At 38.1% G+C, this 23,786-nt stretch overlaps 3 protein-coding genes and 1 long non-coding RNA gene across 14 annotated transcripts in view; 1 reads left to right on the forward strand and 3 right to left on the reverse strand.

The window, feature by feature from the left end:
* pias1a (protein inhibitor of activated STAT, 1a) overlaps window positions 1-8,205 on the reverse strand; it is a 43,228-nt gene extending 35,023 nt beyond the window's left edge. The window contains exon 1 of the mRNA XM_042727749.1: window positions 8,125-8,205. Coding sequence (XP_042583683.1) covers window positions 8,125-8,148 — 24 coding nt within the window. The 5' untranslated portion in view covers window positions 8,149-8,205. The remainder of the gene's footprint in view (window positions 1-8,124) is intronic.
* LOC109077959 lies at window positions 7,618-11,863 on the forward strand. The gene is made up of 2 exons (XR_006155184.1): window positions 7,618-8,328; window positions 10,159-11,863. It is a non-coding gene; the product is annotated as an uncharacterized LOC109077959 (long non-coding RNA).
* skor1a (SKI family transcriptional corepressor 1a) lies at window positions 10,285-16,253 on the reverse strand. Of its 8 annotated transcripts, none has more exons than XM_042727745.1 (9): window positions 15,934-16,253; window positions 13,123-14,836; window positions 12,381-12,471; window positions 12,058-12,150; window positions 11,865-11,933; window positions 11,192-11,266; window positions 11,017-11,080; window positions 10,777-10,842; window positions 10,285-10,425 (listed from the first exon to the last, which is right to left on the reverse strand). In XM_042727745.1, the coding sequence occupies exons 2-8, from the start codon at window positions 14,824-14,826 to the stop codon at window positions 10,779-10,781; spliced, it is 2,160 nt and encodes a 719-aa protein (XP_042583679.1). In that variant the 5' UTR covers window positions 14,827-14,836; window positions 15,934-16,253; the 3' UTR covers window positions 10,285-10,425; window positions 10,777-10,778. The 8 variants fall into 8 exon arrangements, with proteins under 8 accessions (XP_042583679.1, XP_042583675.1, XP_042583680.1 ...); XM_042727741.1 differs by having other exon boundaries at window positions 11,017-11,091; XM_042727746.1 differs by having other exon boundaries at window positions 10,287-10,428.
* A 5,392-nt stretch (window positions 16,254-21,645) lies between these two features.
* LOC109093162 (dual specificity mitogen-activated protein kinase kinase 5) overlaps window positions 21,646-23,786 on the reverse strand; it is a 51,613-nt gene continuing 49,472 nt past the window's right edge. For all 4 annotated transcript variants that reach the window (XM_042727753.1, XM_042727752.1, XM_042727755.1 and 1 more), the window contains one exon: window positions 21,646-22,828. In XM_042727753.1, the coding sequence (XP_042583687.1) occupies window positions 22,718-22,828 (111 nt within the window). In that variant the 3' untranslated portion in view covers window positions 21,646-22,717. The remainder of the gene's footprint in view (window positions 22,829-23,786) is intronic.

Genomic DNA, 23,786 nt, shown 5'->3' on the forward strand with positions numbered 1-23,786 from the left:
GCATAAGAATTTTAAAAATCAACGCGAAACCTGACCGGAAGCCAGTGCAAGGACTCCAAGACTGGAGAGATGTGCTCACTTGTCCTGGAACTTGTCAGGACTCTGGCAGCTGCGTTTTGAACATACTGCAATCTGCCTAAAGTAGATTTCGAGACCCCCGCAAACAAAGCATTACAGTAGTCTATTCGAGAAAAGACAAACGTATTGATCAGTTTTTCAGCCACTGAAAAAGACAACATGGGACGCAGTCTTGCAATGTTTCTAAGGTGAAAAAAAGATTCTTTAACCATGTTCTGAACATGAGGATCAAAAGTTAACTTTGAATCAAATATCACCCCCAGATTTTTTAATTTTGCTTGAAACTCCATAATAGACCCATCCATCTTTAAATTTAAGATATTAGCTTTACGTATTTGATGGGGTGAACCAATCAGCATAACCTCAGTCTTGTCACTGTTGAGACGAAGAAAATTTTGAGACATCCATATTTTTACCTCCAATATGCAATGTTCAAGAAAGGCAACAGCCGAATTATCACCAGGTTTTGAGTGAATATAAATCTGAGTGTCATCTGCGTAAAAATGAAACTTAAGACCAAGGGATCTTAGAAATAGCCCAAGGGGAAAAATGTACATACTAAAAAGTAAGGGACTCAAAACTGAACCCTGTGGAACACCAAATTGCACTGAGCCAATATTGGACCTGCAACCACCCAGGGACACACAACTGCCTACGATCTGATAGATAAGACTTGAACCAATTTAAAGCAGTGTCAGTAACACCAAAAACTTTTTCCAATCGAGAGAGTAAAAGAGAATGGTCTACAGTGTCAAAAGCTGCGCTGAGATCGAGTAAAATCAGGATTGACAAAGAGCCAGAGTCAGCAGCAATTAACAAATCATTGGTGACTTTAACCAATGCTGTTTCAGTACTGTGCAGTTTGCGGAAGCCAGATTGGAGGGGCTCAAAAAGATTGTGCAAAGTAAGATGAGTATTTAACTGAGAGGCCACAATTCGCTCAAGTACTTTAGCCAAAAAAGGCAAATTGGAGAGATGGGACAAAAATTATTGATGTTTACCCAGTCTACATTGGGCTTTTTTGGTACAGGTGTTACAGCAGCAATTTTGAGTGCAGCAGGTACAACACCCGTGTTCAGTGAGTCATTTATTATACTCAAGACTACTTGGGCATAGTGATGCAAACCATGATTTAAACAGGCAGGTGGGTATTGGATCAACTATGGAAGTGGCAACTTTCATTTGTGAAACCACATTACCCAGAGAGACAGGATCAAGTAAGCTAAAATTTGAGAAAAAAGTGCCGGAAAATTTAGGGATACTAGGAGCAGAAGCAGATGCAACAGATGTAATGGATTTGCGCGTGCATTAGCAATTTTGGAACTAAAATGATCAAGAAATCCATTACAAAGCTGATCTGAGGCAGGTACATTGGAGGAGCTGTTACCTTTGAACAGTTTGTTAATGGTATGAAACAAGTTTTTTGGGGTTATTTTGATTATTATCAATTATCTGAGAGAAATACTGAGATCTGACAGATACAATCTCTGCCTTATATTCAAGTAAGTGGTCTTTCCAAGCTTGATAATGAACATTCAGGCCAGAGGTACGCCACTTACGCTCCAGCTTACGACCCGCTGCCTTCCTAGAGCGCAGCTCACCATTATACCAGGGAGCAGATCGTACAAAGGCCACAGACCGGGATTTCATCGGTGCAAATAAGTCCAAACCAGACAAAAGAACAGTATTTAACAGAGAGATGTTGACCTCCAGAGGGTCTGATAAAGTAAGGCCACTTAAGGAGGATTCAATAAAAGCAGAGAAGTCATTGAGATCAATGGATTTCCAATTGCTATAATTTACAGTACGGAAAGGGTAAATGTTAGTATGCGACAGTTCCATACTAAAAAGAATAGCAAAATGGTCAGACAATCCTAAATCCGTGACAGAAAACTGCGATAAGAATAATCCATGAGAGATAACCAGATCTAAGGTGTGCCCCTTAATATGTGTGGAGCAATCCACATGTTGCTTCAAATCAAAACATTCCAATAAAGACACAAAGTCCTTAGTCATTACAGAGTCTTTTATGTCCATGTGGATGTTAAAGACCCCTAGGATAAGAGTTCTTTCAAACTTAAGATACAACATAGACAGAAAATCAGCAAATTCAGTTAAAAAGTGTTCAGCAGTCTTAGGAGGTCTGTAGACTACGGCTATGACAGTCGAGATTGGCGCAGAGACACTCAGCACAAGACATTCAAATGAATTAAACTGAGGAGTAACCACAGGAATTATAGTGAATTGTTGATTATACAACACAATAAGTCCCCCACCCCTGCCAGAGGGTCGCGGGGAATCGAACAATCCATAGCCAGATGGAGTAAGTTCATTAAGCACAAGCCCATCAGATTGTCTATGCCATGTTTCCGTCAAACAGACCAAGTCCAGTTTGTTTTCGATATTTAAACATAAATGGTCTTTAAAGTTATGTTTTGGGTCATTATGCTTTGGCACAATATGTGTCAAACAAACTAAAACCGAAAGCACAATATGGCTTAATTCCTTCAAGTCTTTTCAAGTTTTCGTTGCGCGTTTCAAAGCAAACATTCACTTCGTTCAGGCGATCAGCTCGCGATCCGGTGTTTTGCGCACCTCAGAACGGCTCTGTTCACAGTGAATGAATACAGTGAACTCATTTATTGCATGTGCTGCGAGTTTAGCACACTTTTTCGGAATACAACAGCCACCAGTTATGATTACAGCATTTCACTAGATAGTGAGATGCGTTTTTGTAAGCATGTTTCACTGAAGCTGGAGATTTCCGTCAGAATAAATGCTCTACTGCAGTTTCCAGTGTTGTTTACGTTCATTAGACAGTTTGTGAATACTGGACATAAACAATGCTGATGACATTGATTATGTTCTGGGGTACTCTCCAAAATGGCAGAAGACAGTAACTTGGGGAGAAGAAGAATTGTTGAATAATTTGTTATTGTTTTCTTTGTGCACAAAAAGTATTCTCGTAGCTCCATAAAATTACGGTTGAACCACTGATGTCACATAGACTGTTTTACCGATGTCATTGCTACGTGTCTGTGCGTTAATCGTGGTAATATCCTTGCTGTCTATGGGAGGGTCAGAGAGCGCTCAGATTCCATCAGAAATATCTTAATTTGTGTTCCGAAGAAGCACGAAGGTCTTACAGGTTTGAAATTATACGAGGGTGAGTAATTTATGACAGAATTTTCATTTTTGGGTGAACTATCCCTTTAAAAGTGCAGTATGAATTGCTGACAGCTAATGGTTTAAATGGGTAATGTTACTCCAGTCCAAATTCAAACTATAATAACAACCTACTAAATTATAAAACAAAAATAATAAACCCAATAATGTAGTGTAAAGCAAAAATAATATACCTATGAAATATTAGTTTTCACTTATTTTACAGTGCAACTGTTTTACAATATATGTCTATTTCTGTTATATGAATAACAATAATATCAAATTATTGTCATATTTATTATTATATTCTAATTAGTTTGGCTTCCTGAAACACCAATGTGAATGTTATTTAGACTGAGACAGTATAATATAACTAAAAAGAGGTGTGAGTCCCCTTTAATTCACTGACTTTTTTTCTGACATAAGGTATTTTTTAGGCAAGAACATGGGTTAATTTTGAATTCTCAAAGTGCATTAGATAGAATAATTGAACTTTAAAATTTACAAAATGTGCACTTTTTTTAAATATCGCAATAAATATTGTACCGTGGACTTTATATTGAGATATTATCGTATAGTGAGATTTTTATATTATTACACCCCTAGTAGATTCTTGAACTGATAAAAAGGTGAACTGGCCTAACACTACTGGTAATAGGTCAAGTAGACACTGCTATCGACCAGCATCAAAATTTTGCCAAATCAAATAATCAGCCTGTTCAATACATCAGTGATCAGTTTGGTTTTAAACACTTCCAAATCATTTGTTTTTAACAGGAGAATGGAGTAGGTGGCCTTGAACATTTGCCAGAGAGGAGGCTTGCCGTTAATCACTTACCATTTGCTAGCTCAAAAACAGGCAAACATGTAAAACCAAGGATACGATGCTTTCTGAGCCCACCTGGCATTCTTTTGCATGTGTGTTGATGAAGCAGGTGCAAAGGCACTAATCACTAATACCTTAAAAAAAAAAACTTTTCCTGATGCAAGTATGTAAGTGTGTAATCTCTTCATAAACAGTCGGCTCTATCACACTCAAACAGTATCTCAAACAACAACTTTTTTTTCCTACAGAGTCCAAGACATTCAGATCTTAAGGTGTCCCATCTCTTCATGCTCTAATGCCTGGACATAGCCAGACTACAGAGGACTTTCTGCAGGAAACACAATGAAAAATTCAGACCAGACTTCAGAGCATAACATGAATCCAAAACACTAGCAAACCAGAGACCAAAGCAAACTTGAGTCTTATTTCCTGGAATAGAAAGTCATCACTGTTCCTGTGTTTAAACAGAGAAACATATCAAATTATATTTATCACCAAATGCATTTCCAAACCTCTATATAATGCCAAAACACTGAAGACAGTTTCAGAGTGGAATAAATAAGATTTATTATGTGATTAGTATGGACGTACACATGCCTTAAAGTCATGATGTGCAAGAGATCTTTTTCTGAATTTTAATATAAATCTGAGTGTAACAAATCATCAGAAGAGGAAAAAGAAAAAGAGTCTGAACTTGGTTCTATAAATCAGTTGTTGATTGGATTTGGAGATGTGGCCACTGAATTAAAAAATGAATGTGAGCTTGGACTCAGTTGTTGAGGGATGGGGTTTAAACTGACTAAATGTTCGACATAAAAGTCCGGCATATGTCACAAAATAAGCCCATCTTTCTCATAGAAATAACGAGTTTTGGCTTTTTGATTAAATATAAAAAACAGAGCCTACAACACCCTCAATATAAACAAATCACAGAGAGAGCAAGAGGACGAGAGCTTCTCCTCTTTCTTCAGTCAGCTTGAATGTGCATCACTATCTCTTGGCAGCTTTAAAAACATAAAATCTAATTTGTGGACCATGTGGAGATCATTGTTTTTTAAATCTAAACCTCATTCATCTATGATGCTGTGATGTAGTGTGAAGTATGCTGAGAGGAGACATGGAGACTTTAATAGATGATTAAAATTACAGTCCTTGTCCAAACAGAGCATGAGTGCTGAACCGACTACACATATTTATAAGTCATAATAGCAGCAAATGACCCCAGATCAGTAGGATGATTCCACGACGTTCTGGAAGAAATTCCTCTATTCTAGTATTTGTTTATGTGCTGCATTGTGTGAGAGAATGTGCACTGTGAGCTAAACCCCCAGGAAATTGGTACAGGAGCTAGAGCCAGGTAAGAGAACATCTGCTGAAGGGAGATATAAAACACACACACACACACACACACACACAATCCCCACCTTAATCACCTCTCAGTTGATGGAGGCTATTTGTATGGCCAGAGATAGCTGGCTACAGCCTGAGAGAGGGAATGAGCACATGAGTAAAAGCATGTGTGTGTTTAAATAGATCTCATCAAATGCATAAAATAATGAAACGAGGAATGCATGTACACTCAAATTATTTTTTTCTTTGTGCTGACATACAGCAACAACCCTACAATAAAACATCTGGACCTACACTGATATTTCCTGCAGGTAAGCAACAGGACCATATAAATCTCTCATGCATGCTTCAAAAACAGCTTAGGTTACATCATCTCTTACCTAATAACCATTATATAAATCAACACCAGATATGAATATTATGACAAGACAAATATCCATGCTCCTCTGGGAATCACTGCAACTGAAAATTTAAAGAAGTATAATTAAATAAGAGGTGTAATAATAAATAAATAATCTGATCCATTAATTACAATTCCCTTCAGGAATTAATAAAGTTCAGATTTTATTGTAATTAAAATCTCTTTAAAAAACAACAACAGTGATCCTGGATACAGCCTAGCGTATCACTTCCACATTTATTCTCAGAGCAGCAGAGTGTATAAATTGTGAGAATATTGAGAGCACAGATTTAATCTTGAGGAAGTGCCCCACAACAGGACAAAGCAATATTATTGATGATTCACCTTTAAGCTCAAGGAATCTGACGATTCTGGAACTCATTTCTGAACTGCATGTTTTAGTCAGACGTGTCTCTAGCCTTTCATCAGTACAGGGGCCTCCATCAAAAAAGTGTCCTATTATTTTTTTGGATACTGTTATGGATGTATTTATATAAATTGGCTTTGCACTACAAAGTCGAGCTTCTTCATTGCTGACAAATGATAAAATACATTTGCAGGGTTTGTTTCTAGTTTAGTGTTGTATAGTCAGTATCTAATATTATTATAGAAATATGACAGAAAGAGTTTGCTATGGAAGAATATTATACCTGAAGCTCACGTAGAACTGAGATTCCAGTGAAAATACGCAAGTAGTCAACATGCAGAGAGTCCATTGTGTTTACCAAGAACACACAAGTCTTCACATCACAAGCCCCTGAGCCCTTGAGCTGATGCATATCAGTCCAGTAAGCAACATGTGGGCAAGTCTCTCGCTCTTATCCACCGTACCCACACCTTCTGCCAATCTCATTGTTATTCCAAGCCAAAGTAACGTTTTGTAAGTTGCTGATTACTGCCTTTAACGTAACTATTAAATATTTCTGCAAGCAAAGTGGTTGCTTAATAGAGGTGGTGTAAAATATCAGGTTAGACGCCAAATCTAATTATGGCTTTTCTTTCTGCACTGGTGGACCTGCCAAAGACACGGATCAAGGGCAAACAATATGTCTATATGTAAGAAATGAGTAATAAAAGCATAACAAAGAACAAAGGACTCAAATTTATGGAAAGCAATATACAAGAAGAAACTTTGCATGAGAATAAATAAGAGAGCATCACACAAATCAAAAAAGCGGAGACATTTAAAACAGTATGAACTTCTTTCAGTCCTGCAGCCAACTCTCTATCATGACACAGAGGCTTCAAATTCCATAGACACAAAAAAATAAAAAAGCCTTATCAGACATGCACAGCTTGAAAACCAAATACTGCTTAAGCATGTTGTGGATCAGTATTTTCCATTCTTACACAGTTATGAGCTCAGCTCACAGACCCTATTAACTGAAATTCAATGACATCACAGTCATCCAACACCTGCTATTAACACACTACATTAAATTTAAAGCGTTAGCTTACACACAAAAAAATAAACATTGCTCCAAAACTGTATGACTGACTTTTTTGTGAAACTCAAAAGATGCAGCATGATAGCCTCAGTCACCATTCCCTTACAACATACAATAAGAAAATGGTGACTGGTGCTGTCATTCTTCCTTTTTACATAAGTTTTTACATTTTTCGTGAACTGACACTTTAACCTACAGCAATGCATTTTTTGCAATAATTGTATTATTATTATTATTTTAAGAAAAGCTTTTTCATCGCTCTATGAACAGAAGGACGTCCATTGGTATTGAAGCATACGGCTGGTGAATTTAAATGAAGACATCTGACTGAAGTTTGGAGATCAGCTGCAATAATTAGTTGTTATCTACAGAAATCTGAGTGACGGCGCTCGTGCACTTCCTCTCGCTTGATTGACAGCTCGTCAACAGCGCTCGCGCCCTGCACGCGAAGCGATGGAGCTTTCTGGCAAATCCACAAGTACATGCGACTACATCACACACAAACCATCAAAACAGACACATACGGTCTCCTAACAGCACATTTCAAAACAGCCTGAGACGGATTTTCAGCAGACACTCTTAACGTGAGTTTTTAGGGAGAACGAGTTAAAGTTAGTAATTCCCCTGAGGAGAGCGGTGGTCACACAGCTCCCTCTACATCAACAATAACACGCTGGAAGCTTTCTACAACACATCCGCTACAAAACCATCTCTCGTGCAACTTCAGCCACGAGAACAGAGGTTAAATGCATTATAACGGCCTCTTAATGCAGCAGGTAAGTAGTACGCGTACTTCTAACGGTACAATAAGATCACCCTGCACACTATCCGACTGGAAATTGAGCGCAGCGTTTTACCTTTAGTTCCGCACTCTCCGCCATCTTGTGACTGCTAGCGCAGGCGTGACGCTATCGGGTCACGTGGTGTGTACGCTCAGGTCGTTGCCGGCGTAACCGTTCACACGTTTTTCAAACAGTAGTGTTCAAAGTGTTGATCTACGTTTTTGAGAGGAAAGCCTGTATGTTTTGGAAAAGTTAATGTGATTACTGCCTCAAAAACAGGTACGTGACTAGAGACTCATGGATGGGAAGGCTAAGCCTGTTTTAGCGCGTCTGAGTGTACTTCCTCAGGATTGTTAAAGCTCCCAACAGTTCATTCATTCAATTTAGTGTGACCGTGGATTTCAAATCTATTAAAACAATGTTGTTTTTGGTCAGAATTAACTAAAAGTATTCGGTCTAAATGCCTCAGCTACAATTTTTTTTTAATCCAAATAAATAACTTAAAGTAACTACACTATGCACATGCGTCCAACAACACCAAGGAGCGAAACTGCTGTAGTATCCAAAGTACCTGGGTTTTAATGCGGCTAAAACATCGAGGAGAAGATCATTTTTAATGTTACTAAATTTACAGAATTGTTATGACCCCCTAAAAGATCTCATACAGAGATGTAAACATAAATAATTTCAGAGCATGCACAAGTTGGTTTTCCAGGTAAAATAAATGAATCAATGAATGAATGAATTAGCGCAAAATGTCATAGTTTTCAGCGGTTTTAAGCAAATAAAGTGTCTAGCATTAAAAAAAAAAACGTATAAATTAATAAATAACTTTTTAATAGACCACAAAATTTTTTATTCTACTCAGGCTTGTTCAGAGTTATAAATGACAATGGTTAAATTATCACTAATTACAAAATATTTTCTGAAATTTGCTTTTTGTATTTTTCATGCCCCCTGCCAGGTATTGAGTGGGTGCACATGCCAGACATAGTTTAAATACGTGTGCTATCTAACGGAATACACTGTACACAACACAATTTGTATGGCTGAATAAGCACATCGGTAATGTGCAGTGTCTGTTTTTACCACTAGATGGTAGTGGTGTATTTTACAACAGCAACCTAATTAAATAAACGCTGAGACTCCTGTAAGGGTTAGTGCGTTTATAATGTTGTTGTTTAAACCCGCTACTGAACACGTTTGCAGTGTTTGCAGAAATATAGGCTAGACCTAATTCTTGAAAAGCTGGAATGTTGGAAGGAATCAATACATTTTAATGAGAAAACATTTTTAAACATTACTGTTTAATTTAGGCTATGAGCCGGGCGTTGATATTATCACGCAAATGTTTTCCAGGCAAGAATTTCAGGTTAGAAAAATACAGTTTCTGGATTTAGAATTCTGTGTCTTAAAATAGACGTTTAATCTGTGATCATTAAAAAGTAGCCTAACAAAGTTATGTTAGAAACATTGTGTGCCGGAGATATTTTCAATTTACGAGTCAATACTTGTGGCTTTGATTGAACTTTTATTGAAGAATGAGACATATAGAGAGATAATATTATTTTTGAAAAAGAGAGAGAGAGACACTCCAGAGGTCTTATGATATTTAGTTTGAGCACTTTCATGTGAAATATCAACTTTTGTGGTTTTCTCAATTGTTTATTTGGAAAATATGGGATAAGTGCTTGTTCAAACTTGTGTTTGTTGTACATTAATATGAAGTACAGCTGATTTTCAGTCATTTTGGGGTTGATTAATTTTGGATAGATAGGTCTGAAATGCTGCTTATTTAAAGTGCTTAAAACACAATTCATTTGGGATAGCACATCAGTGAATTCATTTAGAGAAAAACAAATACATGTAAAAACACATAAATACATAAATAATAATAATAATAATAATAATAATAATCAACAATTCCAGTTTATGAAATTTCACATTTTACAGTTCATTGCACATTGCCACATATTATGTATTTGTATTGTTTTTAAAAAAAATCAAACTATTTACACAAGTGACAGCATAATTATTAGAATGTTTATTGTCATCCTCTGGCTTCTTTTACTGTTTTCATAAAGTAATCCTAGACTCTTTCATCCACAGTGGAATGTTCAAATGCCAGTGAATAGCCTACTTGGGATGGATAGTGATTCAGCAGTCCTCAGGCCTCAGTGCTCGGTGTGCGTAACTTGAACCTCTCAAACTGAGTGTAAGTGGAGAATTCCTTTAGGGGAGGTTTACAGATGTCACTGGGATCCTGGGATACAGTTTTGAGTTAAGGTGGTAAGAGGGGTGGCTTGAATGTGCAGGTCCCTGTGCAGTGGCGTGGAGTGAGCATTTTGCAGGAGAAATGGTGAAGAGCGTCATGAGCTTCTAGGGAAAAGGTCGATTTAGTGCCATGAATCACAGCACAAGGGAAATCTAAAGCTAAACCTATAGAATTCTTTACTGAATCATGCGACTTTCTCCAAATGTCACAGTGACACACAATGATACACCATATACTGTATGTGTAATGATTGAAGATTAGAAAGTGCATGAAGATTAGATCAAACTCCTTTCTAATCATCACTACTTTACAGTTAGTCAAATGCACATTTTGATGTTTTAGTGCTTTTTAAGTACATTCAATTGTTTAAAAAAAGTAGCACTTGCATTTAATTCTTTTAGAATAATGTAACAAAAAAAGTTTATGGTTGATAGTGTATGTCTCTAAATTACCTTTAAGCTTCTGCTGAATTGCATAACGAGACTTTCTCTCCTGATCCAACTCGTTGCACAATGTGTCTAAATGTAAAAAAAAAAAACATAAATTATTTGGGGTGGGTCACAAACAGTAAATGTTTTAGAATCCCTGTGACCTAATATTTCCTTGAATTATTCTGTCTGTCTGAAAGTATGCAAGTGTTACTTTTTCTAAGCTGTCCTTTTTTGTTTTCACTAGTGCAGAATATGTATTACCTCGTACAATCTGCAGCTGCTGGACCATCTCCTCTCGATAAGACAGTTCCCTCTTCATTTGATCCTGAAAATTATCTGTTAGAGGTCAACACGTATTATATTAACTCAAGTTATAAATAGAAGAAATGATGCAGCAAATGAAAGCATGGTGTGAATATATCCATCTTTTAATTACCTTTCAAACTTTGAAATTCCCGTTCCAGTTTTTTTCTTAGCTCCACTTGCTCCAGGAGCTGCTTTTGGAGCTCCTCTGTGGAAACCGACAGAAATCACATCATTTATCATATCACTGTGACTTTTAATCACCACACATGTCCCAATAGCTTTTGAGTAAGTTACAGTCTTTTAGAGAAAATGATCCCAAGTAAATCAGATTTTTTTTTTTTTATCATGTATTTTCACTCTCTGTTTGGTTTTCTTGTCTAATAGCGCTATTTAGGTTACTAAGGCTAAACACACGGTCCCCGTGTTCTCAAGCATGACATTGCAAAATAATTAGGACAGTTGCCTGAGGGGTGTGTGGAAAACGAGCCTGGCAATGTGGATCGTCTGCAGTTCAAGGACAATTCTCAGTTAGCCTATACACAATTGTGTAGAGATCACGCGCATTTGTACATGCGTAATGCGTGTGAAATGGAGAAACATTGCACACAAAGCGCTATTTGCCTTAAAAATAGACATCGCCTTGTCTGTTTTTAAACAATCATAAATGCCAAATGGCTGCCTCTGTTTGTAATTTGTAATTTTATCTTGTGTATAAACTGTTATTTCAACACCCTAACACATTTGCTTAGCTAACAATGGAATAACACTGCTCAAAATTGTCAATAAAATATCCAAATATTTACCTTTCGCCATATTCTCGATGTCTTTCTCGAAATTAAATCTGTTATCAGTATTTCTCAATGTAGGGTCACCTGACACAAAATAATGAAGAAATATATTATCACACTGAATTTTTAAGTTTATTTATTTTGTATCAATATATAATGTTGTTTTAAAACACACACATAATATAATATGTTTTTTATTGCTACTCACTTGGGTTCTCTTTGCTAACACTAATATGACCCGAACAGGATTTTTGTGATTCACATTCGTCGTCAGTAGGGCTGTTGTTTGAGATGCATGAATCTAAGGAAAATATACGTATTCAGAGTAAATAATTAAATCCTATAATTTCTTCTAAAATCGACGAAATTAAAGTTGTTAAAATTCTAGAGTAGCTATATAAAAGCCTACTAATGAATTGTAAATTGGGGGACATTTTTCCCAGTCATCTCAATAGCAAAAAAAAAAAAAAAAAATTGTCCTAATTTACCCAAATTCACTCATTTAAATGTTAGTTTGTTAAATTGCCTTACCGTGTGTTTCCGGTGCGCAGAGAGGAGGTTTAGAGGCCGAACAGGGCAGTGTGCTCTGAAGAGATGTTCCCTCCTTTTCATATGAGTACACCTGCAAAAATTAACCAAGCATTTAAAAAAAAAAAAAAAAGTACTACCCCAATTATGCATAATTTTCTTCTTTTCTTACGCAACCATGCTTCAGAAAACAGACTGCGTTTATACTCTTCTAATGATCTACGCATATTTGGCAACATCAGGCCAAATTACTCGTATTGTATTACAAGGTAAATTCGGTCAGATGGACTGACAAAAGAATAATTTGCGCAGTATCCACAGGGGAGCCCTTACACCAACGCACCAATAGCCCGCGGGCGACGACAGAAATGACCATTCATTTTAAACATTTAATTTACTATAATTACGCGCCGCTGGGTTCTTTTATTTAGATCGTTCTATGTTAACAAATAGAATATAAACGATCTGTATCCATAACAACATAAATTGCAAATTGTTCACAAATAGAACACTATGAATGTAGAGTCCATAGGCTCAATTATGCGTCATTACTTGCTATTAGAGTTGAAAGACTGATGTATCAGACAAGTGCTATTCTGAACAATGAGTGTTTTAATTCAGTCTGCCATTTTGTTGATTCAAAATAATTTGACACTAAGAGGGAGCTATTTGTTTGACGTTTTATTACTGGATATAGATTCAAATGGTTTCACTGCAACTGAACTTGACAGTTTGTGTGACTCACTTCGTAAGCAATGGCATCACTTTTCTTTGCCACCTGCTTGTTCTGCTTCTGTTCAGGGGAGCTCCCGTCACTAAAAGTGGCTATCTGGTCATCATCCGGCTGCGGAGTTGGGCTGTTTTCCCTCACTGGACTTTGTCGGTCATCCACGGAAAGTTGTATAGACTCCTCGTCCTCCGGAATTCTGTGAGTCTCCACGTCGACATCCGGTTCTTCCCCGCTGTCCACACACGGAGAGGCTGATCTGTAGCTGGAGCTCTCACTCACAAAGTCTGGCGACAAATGTCCAGGATGACCTCCGCTGTACGCGTCCCTGTTCCCGTAGAGCTTAGCTATGCTCTCTGCGTCTTTAACGACAGGTCTGAACGCAGATATATAGCTCAGCTTTCTGGGGGTGCTGGGTTGACCCTCACTTGACCTGGCCTCGTCCCCAGATTTGTCCTCGTCGTTCCTGAGGGACTGCGAACTAGAGCAGCGCTCGTTGTCGAACAGACTGTCTCTAGGTTTGTTTCCTCCCCGCTCACTTTCTGACATGTCTGTCTCGGTTTGCCGGCCACCCAGGAGCTCCGTGTGTGATTTTGGTTGTGCTGGTTGATAGGATGAGAGCGGCAGGCTGCCCGCGGTAGGCCAAAACATGGGGAACGATGGATAGATACCGTCCTTCGCACCGGGCCAAAACACACCAGGTACATTGGTCTTATTCTGCTCACCAACTCCATCATCCTTTTTTTGACACAGTCCAAATGCTGGGAAACTATACGGATGCGGAAAGATGGGTGGCGGGATCTTCTGAAGCATGCCGAAACTCTTACTAGGCACAGGGATGAGCGGGTAATTACGCACGCTGCTGGTTATGCTGAGGTTCCCACGGTCGTCGTCGCAGCGCAAAGTTTTGTGAGGAATAATATCAGGGGAAGCGGTCTGCGTGATGTTTCGGGAGGCCTGCGGTTTAAGCGGGGAGGACATTTCTGATCCATTCCCTGGCATTGCACGTTTCCGGCTCCCGCCGTTAAACATGGCCTTGACGTCCTCCCACGCGTGACAAAGGTCATCAGACAAGCTTTTGTCGGTGAGTTTTAGATGGCGTCTCCATGAATTAAAATTGGCCGCGTCCGGCTGGGTGTATTTCGATTCAGGTGTGCGGTGCGAATGAAATATAAATTTGTTGGGTGAAAAATACATATTGCAGTAGGTGCACTTGATGCATTTCGCCCTGGAGCTGTTGTACCTCGCAGGTATGAAGCTACCTCGGCAGCCCCAGGAGCACTCGTGGGAAACATCGAATGCAAAATTCTCGGGTAATTTTGGAGGGTTGTGAGCCCCGAGGAAGGATTTGCAGAGGCGCTCGGCCTCGCGTTTGGTGATCATGCCGCAGCGGCGCGAGGAGATGGGCATTGCCCCCGCGCGCCTCAGGATCTCCAGCTGCACCGGTGTGCACTGCACACACGTAATTCCAAGCGCCACGCGTCTGTTGTGGATTTCGTTGTAGCTGTAGTTCTTCAATAAAGTGTTGGAAATCTGCGCCAGACACAGCCTCTCCTGACCGTCGATGACCAAAGAGACGATGGGCACTCCGTACAGCACAGTCTCACTCACTTGATTTGGCTTCAGCGAGCTGCTGCTGGAGTAAGGCTGCAGTTCTTGCTTTGAGTTGGGGGAAGAGCAAACATCTCGTCCCGTAGAAAGCTGACTGGGTATCGACTCCATTCCTGGAAGTCTGTGAAGAACGAGTCAGAAATGTAACATTACAATTCAGTTCAAGAACTGTTTTTATGGAACTTTTGAGAGATGATCTAGAATTATAAATGCGTGCTTTCTGTAGCCTTAAGCGTTGTCCTAATATAAACACATTTTTAATCATAATAAGTATTACTATTATTTTGGTTTTTATTATAATTTTAATATTATTTAATGTAGTTTTAATAGTATAGGTCTAACAGTATCTCAGTAAAAAAGGCAAAATGAAAAAAGGCAGTATTTGGCAGCTGTATTCTGTTTTAAATGTCTACAATTCTGTCTGTCACATTTTTTATTTTGTTTCATCCTCGATAGAATTACTTTTGCATGATAAGAAATGATATTTAAAAATGACAATTTTTACAGTCATTTGGATAATTATTTTAGCATTGGATTCCAGACTACTGTTAGTAGTTTTAGTTAACACTTTACATTTTAAATGACAGCTTTAGGCCTGCTAATTAATATTTGCTATTAATACCTCGCTTTTTATGTTGAGAATGTCGCCGGTTCTAACGCTATCCCTAAAAGCTCGCACTCTCTGACCTGAGAGTGTGCATCATTGCTTAATGTCTCCAAATCGGCTCAGTGGCCGGAGCGATTTACCTAAAGGCCTCTTACGGCTCTAATACGCAAAGGGGCAGAAGGGAAGAATCTTTTAGCTACTAAAATGAGCTTAGCAACAAGGTAAAGAAGCAGTAAGCCGCTTTCTGTGTAATTACACAGCCTGTGTTGTTCGACTTTGATCTGTTAATAAAAGTCATATCATTTATAATTAAAACATTGCGCAAGGGGCTGTTATATTTGAGACCTACACTTATATTTGTTTGCTAGATGTATCCGTAATCCTTACATCTTTGCGATGTACAATTATTCTATAGATTTGACATATTATTTTGTATCAAGTGATTTAAGTGCAATAAATTCTCTTTCCTAATAAAGGATCAGCAATTTTTAAACATTAACTACAGACTAGCTTTTCTTCTAAAATAATGTTGACAGTAATAAGCGCGTTAATTTAAGAAAATACACACGCTAATTATTTTGATCAACTTGTAAATACAAAAAGAAACTTACCTTTTTATCAGGAAACGAAGTCAGATGAGCGAGAGTGTTTGCTTCAAATTAACAGGCCTAAAACAAGGATAAAACGTCCGTCTGTAGTGCGTGATGAGAACTGCGAGGTTTTATAGTGTCTCTCCTCTCAAAACAGCTTTAGAGTTTCCATTCCACTCAGCTCTCGTGCGTGGTGACGGGAGCGCGAGCCGAGTGACCACATGGCAATCCCGGAGCTCGTGCCTCTTCTTAATAGGTTGTGCGCGATCTACTTCAAGAGAGGGGACGCCAAAAAGAATAAGAAGGCACACCCACTGAGATCAAATCCGATTCTGGTATTAACCGTTTGCTTCCACTACTCCAAAACAAAGATCACTGCCATTTATAATGGAGCTGCTTCTACAGATGATAGATAGATAGATAGATAGATAGATAGATAGATAGATAGATAGATAGATAGATAGATAGATAGATAGATAGATAGATAGATAGATAGATAGATAGATAGATAGATAGATAGATAGATAGATAGATAGATAGAAATTATAATGCCACCAAAAGCAGGCGCTAAGTGCAGTTTTAGCGGTTTTGTGCGATTGCGCATGAATAAAGGCGGTACAGAAAGTTGAAGAACAATGAACGGTACATTTTGATGATTTGTAATTTCCCCCCATTGATATCATGTACACCTGCGTCTTATTGTTTTGGATTAATATGCTTCCTATGAATTTTAGAACTTAATGTTTATGTTTGAGTGACACGTCGGAAACCAAACAATATGTCATTATGAATTTGCACTGAATATTTCCTGTAAGCTACATGTCCACAGGCCATGCAGTCTAACCTGCTATTAGAGGCTCGTGGTCATCGCATTTTACGTCACATGTCTCCCGGTGAATGATGCACATTTGTTAAACACACCAGCCAGTGAGAGCGGCTAGTGTGTACAAACAGTGATATATCAGAGCAATGGACTGAGGTAAGTGGTGCAACCTTATATGGCCGTATTAACTATTTAAAACCTGATCAATGACCTTCAGTTAACCCCACTAAGTCTTGACGTAAAGATATCAATATCGAACTGGGCAAAGTTGTGCTGTCCACTCTGAAATACGACAGTGGAAATTGTCGTTCTCTCAGAAATGCTTTGGCGATGTGTGCAGGCATCACCAGTCACGCGTTTCAGTGCCCGCGTCTCCCATTTAGGATGGTTTGCAAAGACAGACGTTGGATAAAAAAATCACTGGAGTCCAATTAATATCTGTATTAAACAAATTATATATTCACCTATTAGTTTTGTTAAATTTTTCCCATCCCATTTAATTATTAGGCTACAGTAACCGTCTATTTTATTAGGCTACCTTCCGTCATTCGCTGAGGTGTCAAAAAAGACCTGATTAAACGGTAGTTAACTATATAAAATGTTAACAATTACCCGGAATCAATTAGTTAATAATGTCCAAAAAATGCCTTAGAGGGATTATTCTTCTTAGCAGAGCCATTACATCAGAACTGCCTTCAAGCTAAACTGTTTTGCGTTAAGTGAACATGTATCTAGGCATATGGATAGGCTGCATCACTGGCTATTTGACAGTAGACTAAATTATTATAAACTCTTATTAAAAAAAAAAAAAAAAAAAAACAAGTAAATAAATAAATACATTTTAAAAGCATACAGTATACTTAGTTTATATCGTCAGAGTTGAAAACGAATGGGAAAAGTTTAAAAATCTGTCAAGCGATGCTCAGTATGCCCTGTGACCAAGGGGCCACCGGCTTGACCTAATTCAATATTAATAGGAAGGGAAACTTTAACCAGATCTGCATGGACGTGTCTGCTTTCGCAACCAAGAAGCTTCGTCCTGGCCCAACAATAATTACAATTTTATTCTGTAATTATTCCTTTCTTGTTAATTATTTAGAGCTCAGACTCAAAGCAGCATTGTTAGTGTTTATGGCGGGGAGACAGGGGCTCACATGTCCTACAAGACTGGATCCTCCCACGAGCAGGTCCAGCTACACAAAAAACCGTCTTTAAACAAGCTACCCTGCCATCATTTAGTCAGACCTTTGAGAAGAATATCCCTTGAAAAAAGTGCACGTTTATGTACCACCTCAAAATATTGAAATCCTTCTAACAAAAATGCATTTGTAATCATTCAATGGTTGCATAGGCTATATTTATCACTATTAATTTGAATACCTGATGTGCTTAGTAACCTCTCTTCTCACGGCAATTCGTGATGTGGCTAGAATTCGTACGACCACACTCGTACAAATTCATACATGCCAAATCGTACTATTTTAAGTACATCGATGAATTTGTACGAATTTAAACATACCGGTCCACTGTTAGGCAAATCGTAATCGTACGAGTAGGTCGTACAAATTCGTACGAATTAGCCACCTCGTAAAATACGTACGAATTGGTCGTGAGATAGCGTTGGTTAAACTTGATGTGCTTAGTAACCTCTCTGACATGCTATTAAATAATCGATGATTGTTTTTACATAACGGTTGAATCAATACGATAAATATATATTAGGACGACATATGCATGGCTCATTAATATACAAGCTATTATATTACACGAGCATGAGTAAACTAATTAAAGAAACTTTATATAGGCCAGTTGCTGAGTGTGGAAGAAAGAATCGAGAAAACAAAACGTCTTCATTAAACAGTGCACTGTAAATGTTCTTTTGCATAAAATTAGGATTAAAAACATATTCTTAAAATATAATTAGTATCGCACACGAAGCTGCTATAAAATGACTTTAATTTAGTTTAATACTTACCAACATCGGTATTTATTACCGCACAACTATGTCTCCTTTTATTTTGAATCTGCCATTAATGACAAATGGTTCGGACAACAGAATAGACTAAATAAATAAACCAACCAACCTGATTATAGACTAGTAGTCGGTATTATCGGAATGAGTCAGGCACAAATATTTAAGGCACTTTATACAAAAAAAAACTAATGCCATCATCAGCTGACCTGGACACCTTTACAGGACAGTTTGAACCAACAACTGATGCCCTCTGGTTGCCGATTTAGAGAACTAAAGACAATAGTCAAGAGACCAGACAACTCTATATTTTTTTATTTAGGCCATTGGAGTGGGTTAATATTCAAATAACCAATTTTATTTAAACCCACAGCATGTTGAAGCGAATAATAATAAGAGAGTATAAAATGCAATAACTTTTTATTTTTCCTTAACATTTTACTAAGAAGATCATTCTATTGTTGATAACAACAAAGACGGAAACACTTTAGATTTAAACCAGCGTGTTTTAGAAAAATACGAGATGCTGTCCTGGAGGTCATTGCGAAGATTGGCACATAAATCAAAGGCAGACTAATTCAGCAAGAGAGGTTTAATAAACGCATCAGCTGAAAAGCAGTGTTCTACAGTCACCGCTATATCCGCGCAGTATAAAAGCGCGACCCCAATAAATTTCACTTTAGCGCGAGATCAATCAGCTTCTCTCATATTGATCTCTGTCGCCTTGACACCCCCGAGTCGCCTGCCGCAACCTTTTTGTTTCGAGTGAAAATAGCGTTTCGATTACTGTTTTATTAGGAAAAGATTGCTACAAGAGGTTCACCATGGCCTGAAAATTAAGTGGTGACATTTTAATTACTAGACATTGATAAAGGAATCTCGCTAATGGCTGTGAACAGGTCTTTCAGTGCTCGCCCGGCCCCAGCGCTAATCAAACTGGACTGCAGGAGAAAGGTCGCATTAGAGCAGCGGTATATGGGCCGCAACAGCTGAAGGAGGAGGAATACTGAGGGCCTTTAGCTGCTGGGTCCCATAGACCGATGCTCTAATGAGACCTTTGGATTGGACTGTTGTTTGACCCGAAAATGCAAACGTGGGACAAAATGACTTACAATTGTTTGGCTATTTTTCCATTGACAAGGACTGTTTATAAAGTTAAAGATCCATATGTCAAAAACAATGAATTCCCTTTTTTTATTTAAACAAGGGTAGACAAAATGTAATTTTTTTGCCACACCATTACCATACATATATATATAAAATGCGTGTGTGTGGATATTTATTACGCTTTTTGTATTGATCACCATAATGTTACTTCCGATGCAGCGTTATTGTAAACATTAAGGTTGTACTGTGTAAGTGAACACTAACAGTGATCCAGTTCAATATGCACTCATGTGGAGAGGAGAGTGACTCCGACCACCGTATCAGATTCCTGTTCTCCCCATCCTGTATGGACCCCAACACTCAGAAAACACTGGACCAGAACTGCATCCCATGACCACTAATGAATTATGTGTAATCAAATACCATCCTTTCAAACACACAAAGTGTAAACCATGTAATGCTAATCATCTGAGGGATAAGCCTAAATGTAATCCAGAGGAGTATCTTAAATGAATAGCATCTTTGAAGATGAAAGTAGGTTTATAATACCATATACTAAATTATTTATCTTATAAATAACTTTAGCAGGTCTTAGAATACAGACAGCTACATGTAAATACATCTACGCAGAGATTGCATGGTCTTGCATTGGGGAATTTTATTCAGAGAGCATAACTCTTTTGTTTTTTCTTTGGACCTGAATGATCCTGCAAATGGTCCAGAGAAGTGTGCTTTATGAGCACCAGCACCACATATTGTCTTCACAAATCATGTAAATCTAGTTTGGATTGTCTTTAAAAACATGTAAACATGGAATGCAGACAAATCAATCAATAAGATCTGAAAGGTTTTATTGGGAAAATCACCTTTATGTGCAAACCTCACCTCAGCTGCATTAGGTAGTCACATGGTTGTTTTTGTTCCTCATAGATTTAGTTTTGGCCAGTTGTCATAGACAGTTGTACATATTAAGAAATAGGTGCAACAAATAATATAACTTACAATACATCTTAAAAACCCCAACAATGTAATATTGTATTTGGCTTTGGTACGTGACAACTTGATTTTCAGAACTAGACACATTCTTCATTACATGAAATGCTCTTCTTCCACTGTGTGATGGCAGTCATATCCACTGGTGTAATAATTCTGATATTTTGTTCAAGACACAGGCAGGGATGAACCACAATATTGAAATAAAATACCTGGCACTTGCATTTAAAAAAAGTAATACTGATGGGACATTAAAATGGTACATAAATATAAGAAAAGAAGGCAGATGTGATGGCCTGATGTGGTTAATGTAAGGAGGTTGCTGATTTGCTTTGATAAAATCCTAACTTAACAGTAAGTTTAGATGCATTTGTTGTATACGGACTTTGTTCACTATTTTATTAGTTTCTAGTTTAAAGCATAAGAGAAACAGGAATTCAGTTTTATAAGGATGCTATGAAGAGTCACTATTGCCATTCTTGCTCCTCCTGTGCTAATCTGCATCTGCTCATGTGATCTAATACACAGGTTCTCATCTGAATTCCCATCTGAAGTTCATTTGAGAGATTTTCTTTCATCAAAGACTTATGGGAAAATATTAACTAGACTTGTCTGATTTGCTGTATAATATTAAAACGTACGCTAGCACTCAAAAGTTTGTGCTCGGTAAGATTATTTTTTTTTTTTTACATTTTTGAAAGTCTCAAATGCTCACCAAGGCATCATTTATTTGATCACAAATATAGTAAAAAAATAAAAAAGGTCAAATACTATTACTATTTAAAATAACATTTATATTTTTAATGTTTTAAGATGTAACTTATTCCTGCATTGGCAGAGCTGAATTTACAGCAGCCATGACTTCAGTGTCACATGATTCTTCTGAAATCATTCTGATATGCTGATTTGGTGCTCAAGAAAAATTTAATCAGTGTTGAAAAGTTACACTGCTTCATATTTTTTGAGGCAAACATGGTACTTTCTGCAGGAAGTTTTTCAAAAAGAAACAGAAATCTTCCATAATATTGTCTTTACTGTCAATTTTGTTCAAGTTAATTCTTCCTTACGGAATACAAAAAAAAAACCTTACCGATTACAAACTTTTAAACAGTAGTGTACACAGAGATAAAAGTGTATAAAATGACCTTAAAAGAGAGATTAAGGCAATGCCCAAATCAAAGTAACCAATTCCCATGAACCTCTTGGGCTTGTGCTGGATGAGGGCAAGAACCAAATCCACTGGCCTTTCATGTATCATTACAGTCGGCTGCTGCTGGACTAACATATCATTCACACGAGCCTTCCACTATAACAAGGCATCACATTTTTCCATCTTCAATGGTGTATTGCCACAACTGGCAGGCCATTTGTGAAACGCAACAAAAAGTGGCTTTTAAAACAACAGCAGCATGACTTGCACTGCAGCAGGGAGCAATGCTCGACACAAGCCCATATATTTAAAAACCGAGATGATTTATGACAATGTTTTGGCAAAACCAGATTGTTGCTTTAAGTACAGACACAGTATTTTATCCCAAATCCAAACCCACAGGAACTAAATCCGAGTCGAGCAAGCAACAGCCCCCCGCAAGGATCTTCTGCGAAAACATTTACTTTGGAATCTGCACAGAAAGCGAAAAGAAACCCACTGCAGAAGAACAAAGTTAAAGATTTGCATCTATGCAAACCAACATACACGCTTAAAATCCTCATTTGCAGGATGCTAGCATAATCTGCATTGGACTCGAAGCAGTTCTCTCACCCTGCACCATTTAACCCAAGGTTGGGAGGAGGTGCTCTGTGTGAGGTGCTGCAAGATCAGCCGCTGCTTCTTAAGGTTTAGTGGAAGAGTATAGTGAGGATATGTGGACACCATATTATCCCAGATTTCCATCCGGTGCCGCTGCTGTTCACATGACTCTCTGTGCTTGCTGGCTTTTGCGCTCCTCTAGACTGCGGCACACCCACATGGACACGACCTCCGTGTTGCCATCATTATATTGCATAATAAAGGGGTGGTCCTGAAGGGAGGAAAAGAAAAAAAAAACACAGAATGAGGCAAATGATTCTTCACTCACACATAACAGCAATATAAATTAGTAATGGAGACTGAACAACAATTACAGTCTTGTTCAAAGACATCAAAATTATACAGGAAGCACATCATTCTGAAACCCCAAATCTCACTGTGGTGTGGCATAAAAATTAAAAAGACAGATACAGTTTACAGCTTTTAGTTATGTTCATGTCAAGATGATGCCAACTGAGCTTCTCAAGTACCAACTTGGCATTAAATAAGTTCAACTTACAATTGAAGGCCAGTGATCCAAATACAAAATCATTAGGAAGCCTTAATTGTGAAAAATACAAGCTTAATGAAAAGAAGCTGAAAAATCAGACTTCTCATCTGTAAACAAAACAACTGTTTCTTAATCTGATGTTCAGTTGAAGCAGACTGAACACCTTTGATGATCTTCTCATACCCTTTCACCACTACAGCATCCTCTCTCATTCTTTCCTTCTTTCTCTCTCAACGAGGACAACGCTCTACCATCAATCGTTCTGTCCTCTTAATGGTGAGCTCTGCCTGTGCCACAGTGAGGTTAATCACTCTCAGTGCTGGAGTGCTGGAGAGGGCAGTCCTGAGGGGCGACTCTAGCACCCACCCATCTCATCAATCACACGGCCTTGCTGCCAGCTTCTCAAGCAGACCTGCTGCAGTCATATGCATGTTGAGCCTACCTGCTCAGGTGAGGCTCGGATCCCAGCGAAAGACAGAGGAGAGAGTTCATCTCATAATTCTTGAGGCACTATTTTGTCACAAGTCTGGACTTCGAAATTAAGTCTCTTAAAACACACTTTTGCATTGATATGTTTGTCCATCAATGTCAAATACATGAATCCCAGCACAGGTTCTATCATTTTCATTTCAATTTGTGTGCCCTAAATGCACAACATTTAAATAAAAGTTGTGCATTA

Source organism: Cyprinus carpio, chromosome B7, assembly GCF_018340385.1.
Source record: "Cyprinus carpio isolate SPL01 chromosome B7, ASM1834038v1, whole genome shotgun sequence".
In the NCBI taxonomy this organism is placed as follows: Eukaryota; Metazoa; Chordata; class Actinopteri; order Cypriniformes; family Cyprinidae; genus Cyprinus; species Cyprinus carpio.

Coding starts and splice junctions, on each gene's coding strand:
- skor1a (XM_042727740.1), bottom strand. CDS start 14,826: ATGGAGTCGATACCCAGTCAGCTTTCTACGGGACGAGATGTTTGCTCT. Junction 11,267..11,864: donor CATCGAGAATATGGCGAAAG/GTAAATATTTGG, acceptor CGGTTTCCACAG/AGGAGCTCCAAAAGCAGCTC. Junction 10,843..11,016: donor GCAGCTGCAGATTGTACGAG/GTAATACATATT, acceptor TTTTACATTTAG/ACACATTGTGCAACGAGTTG.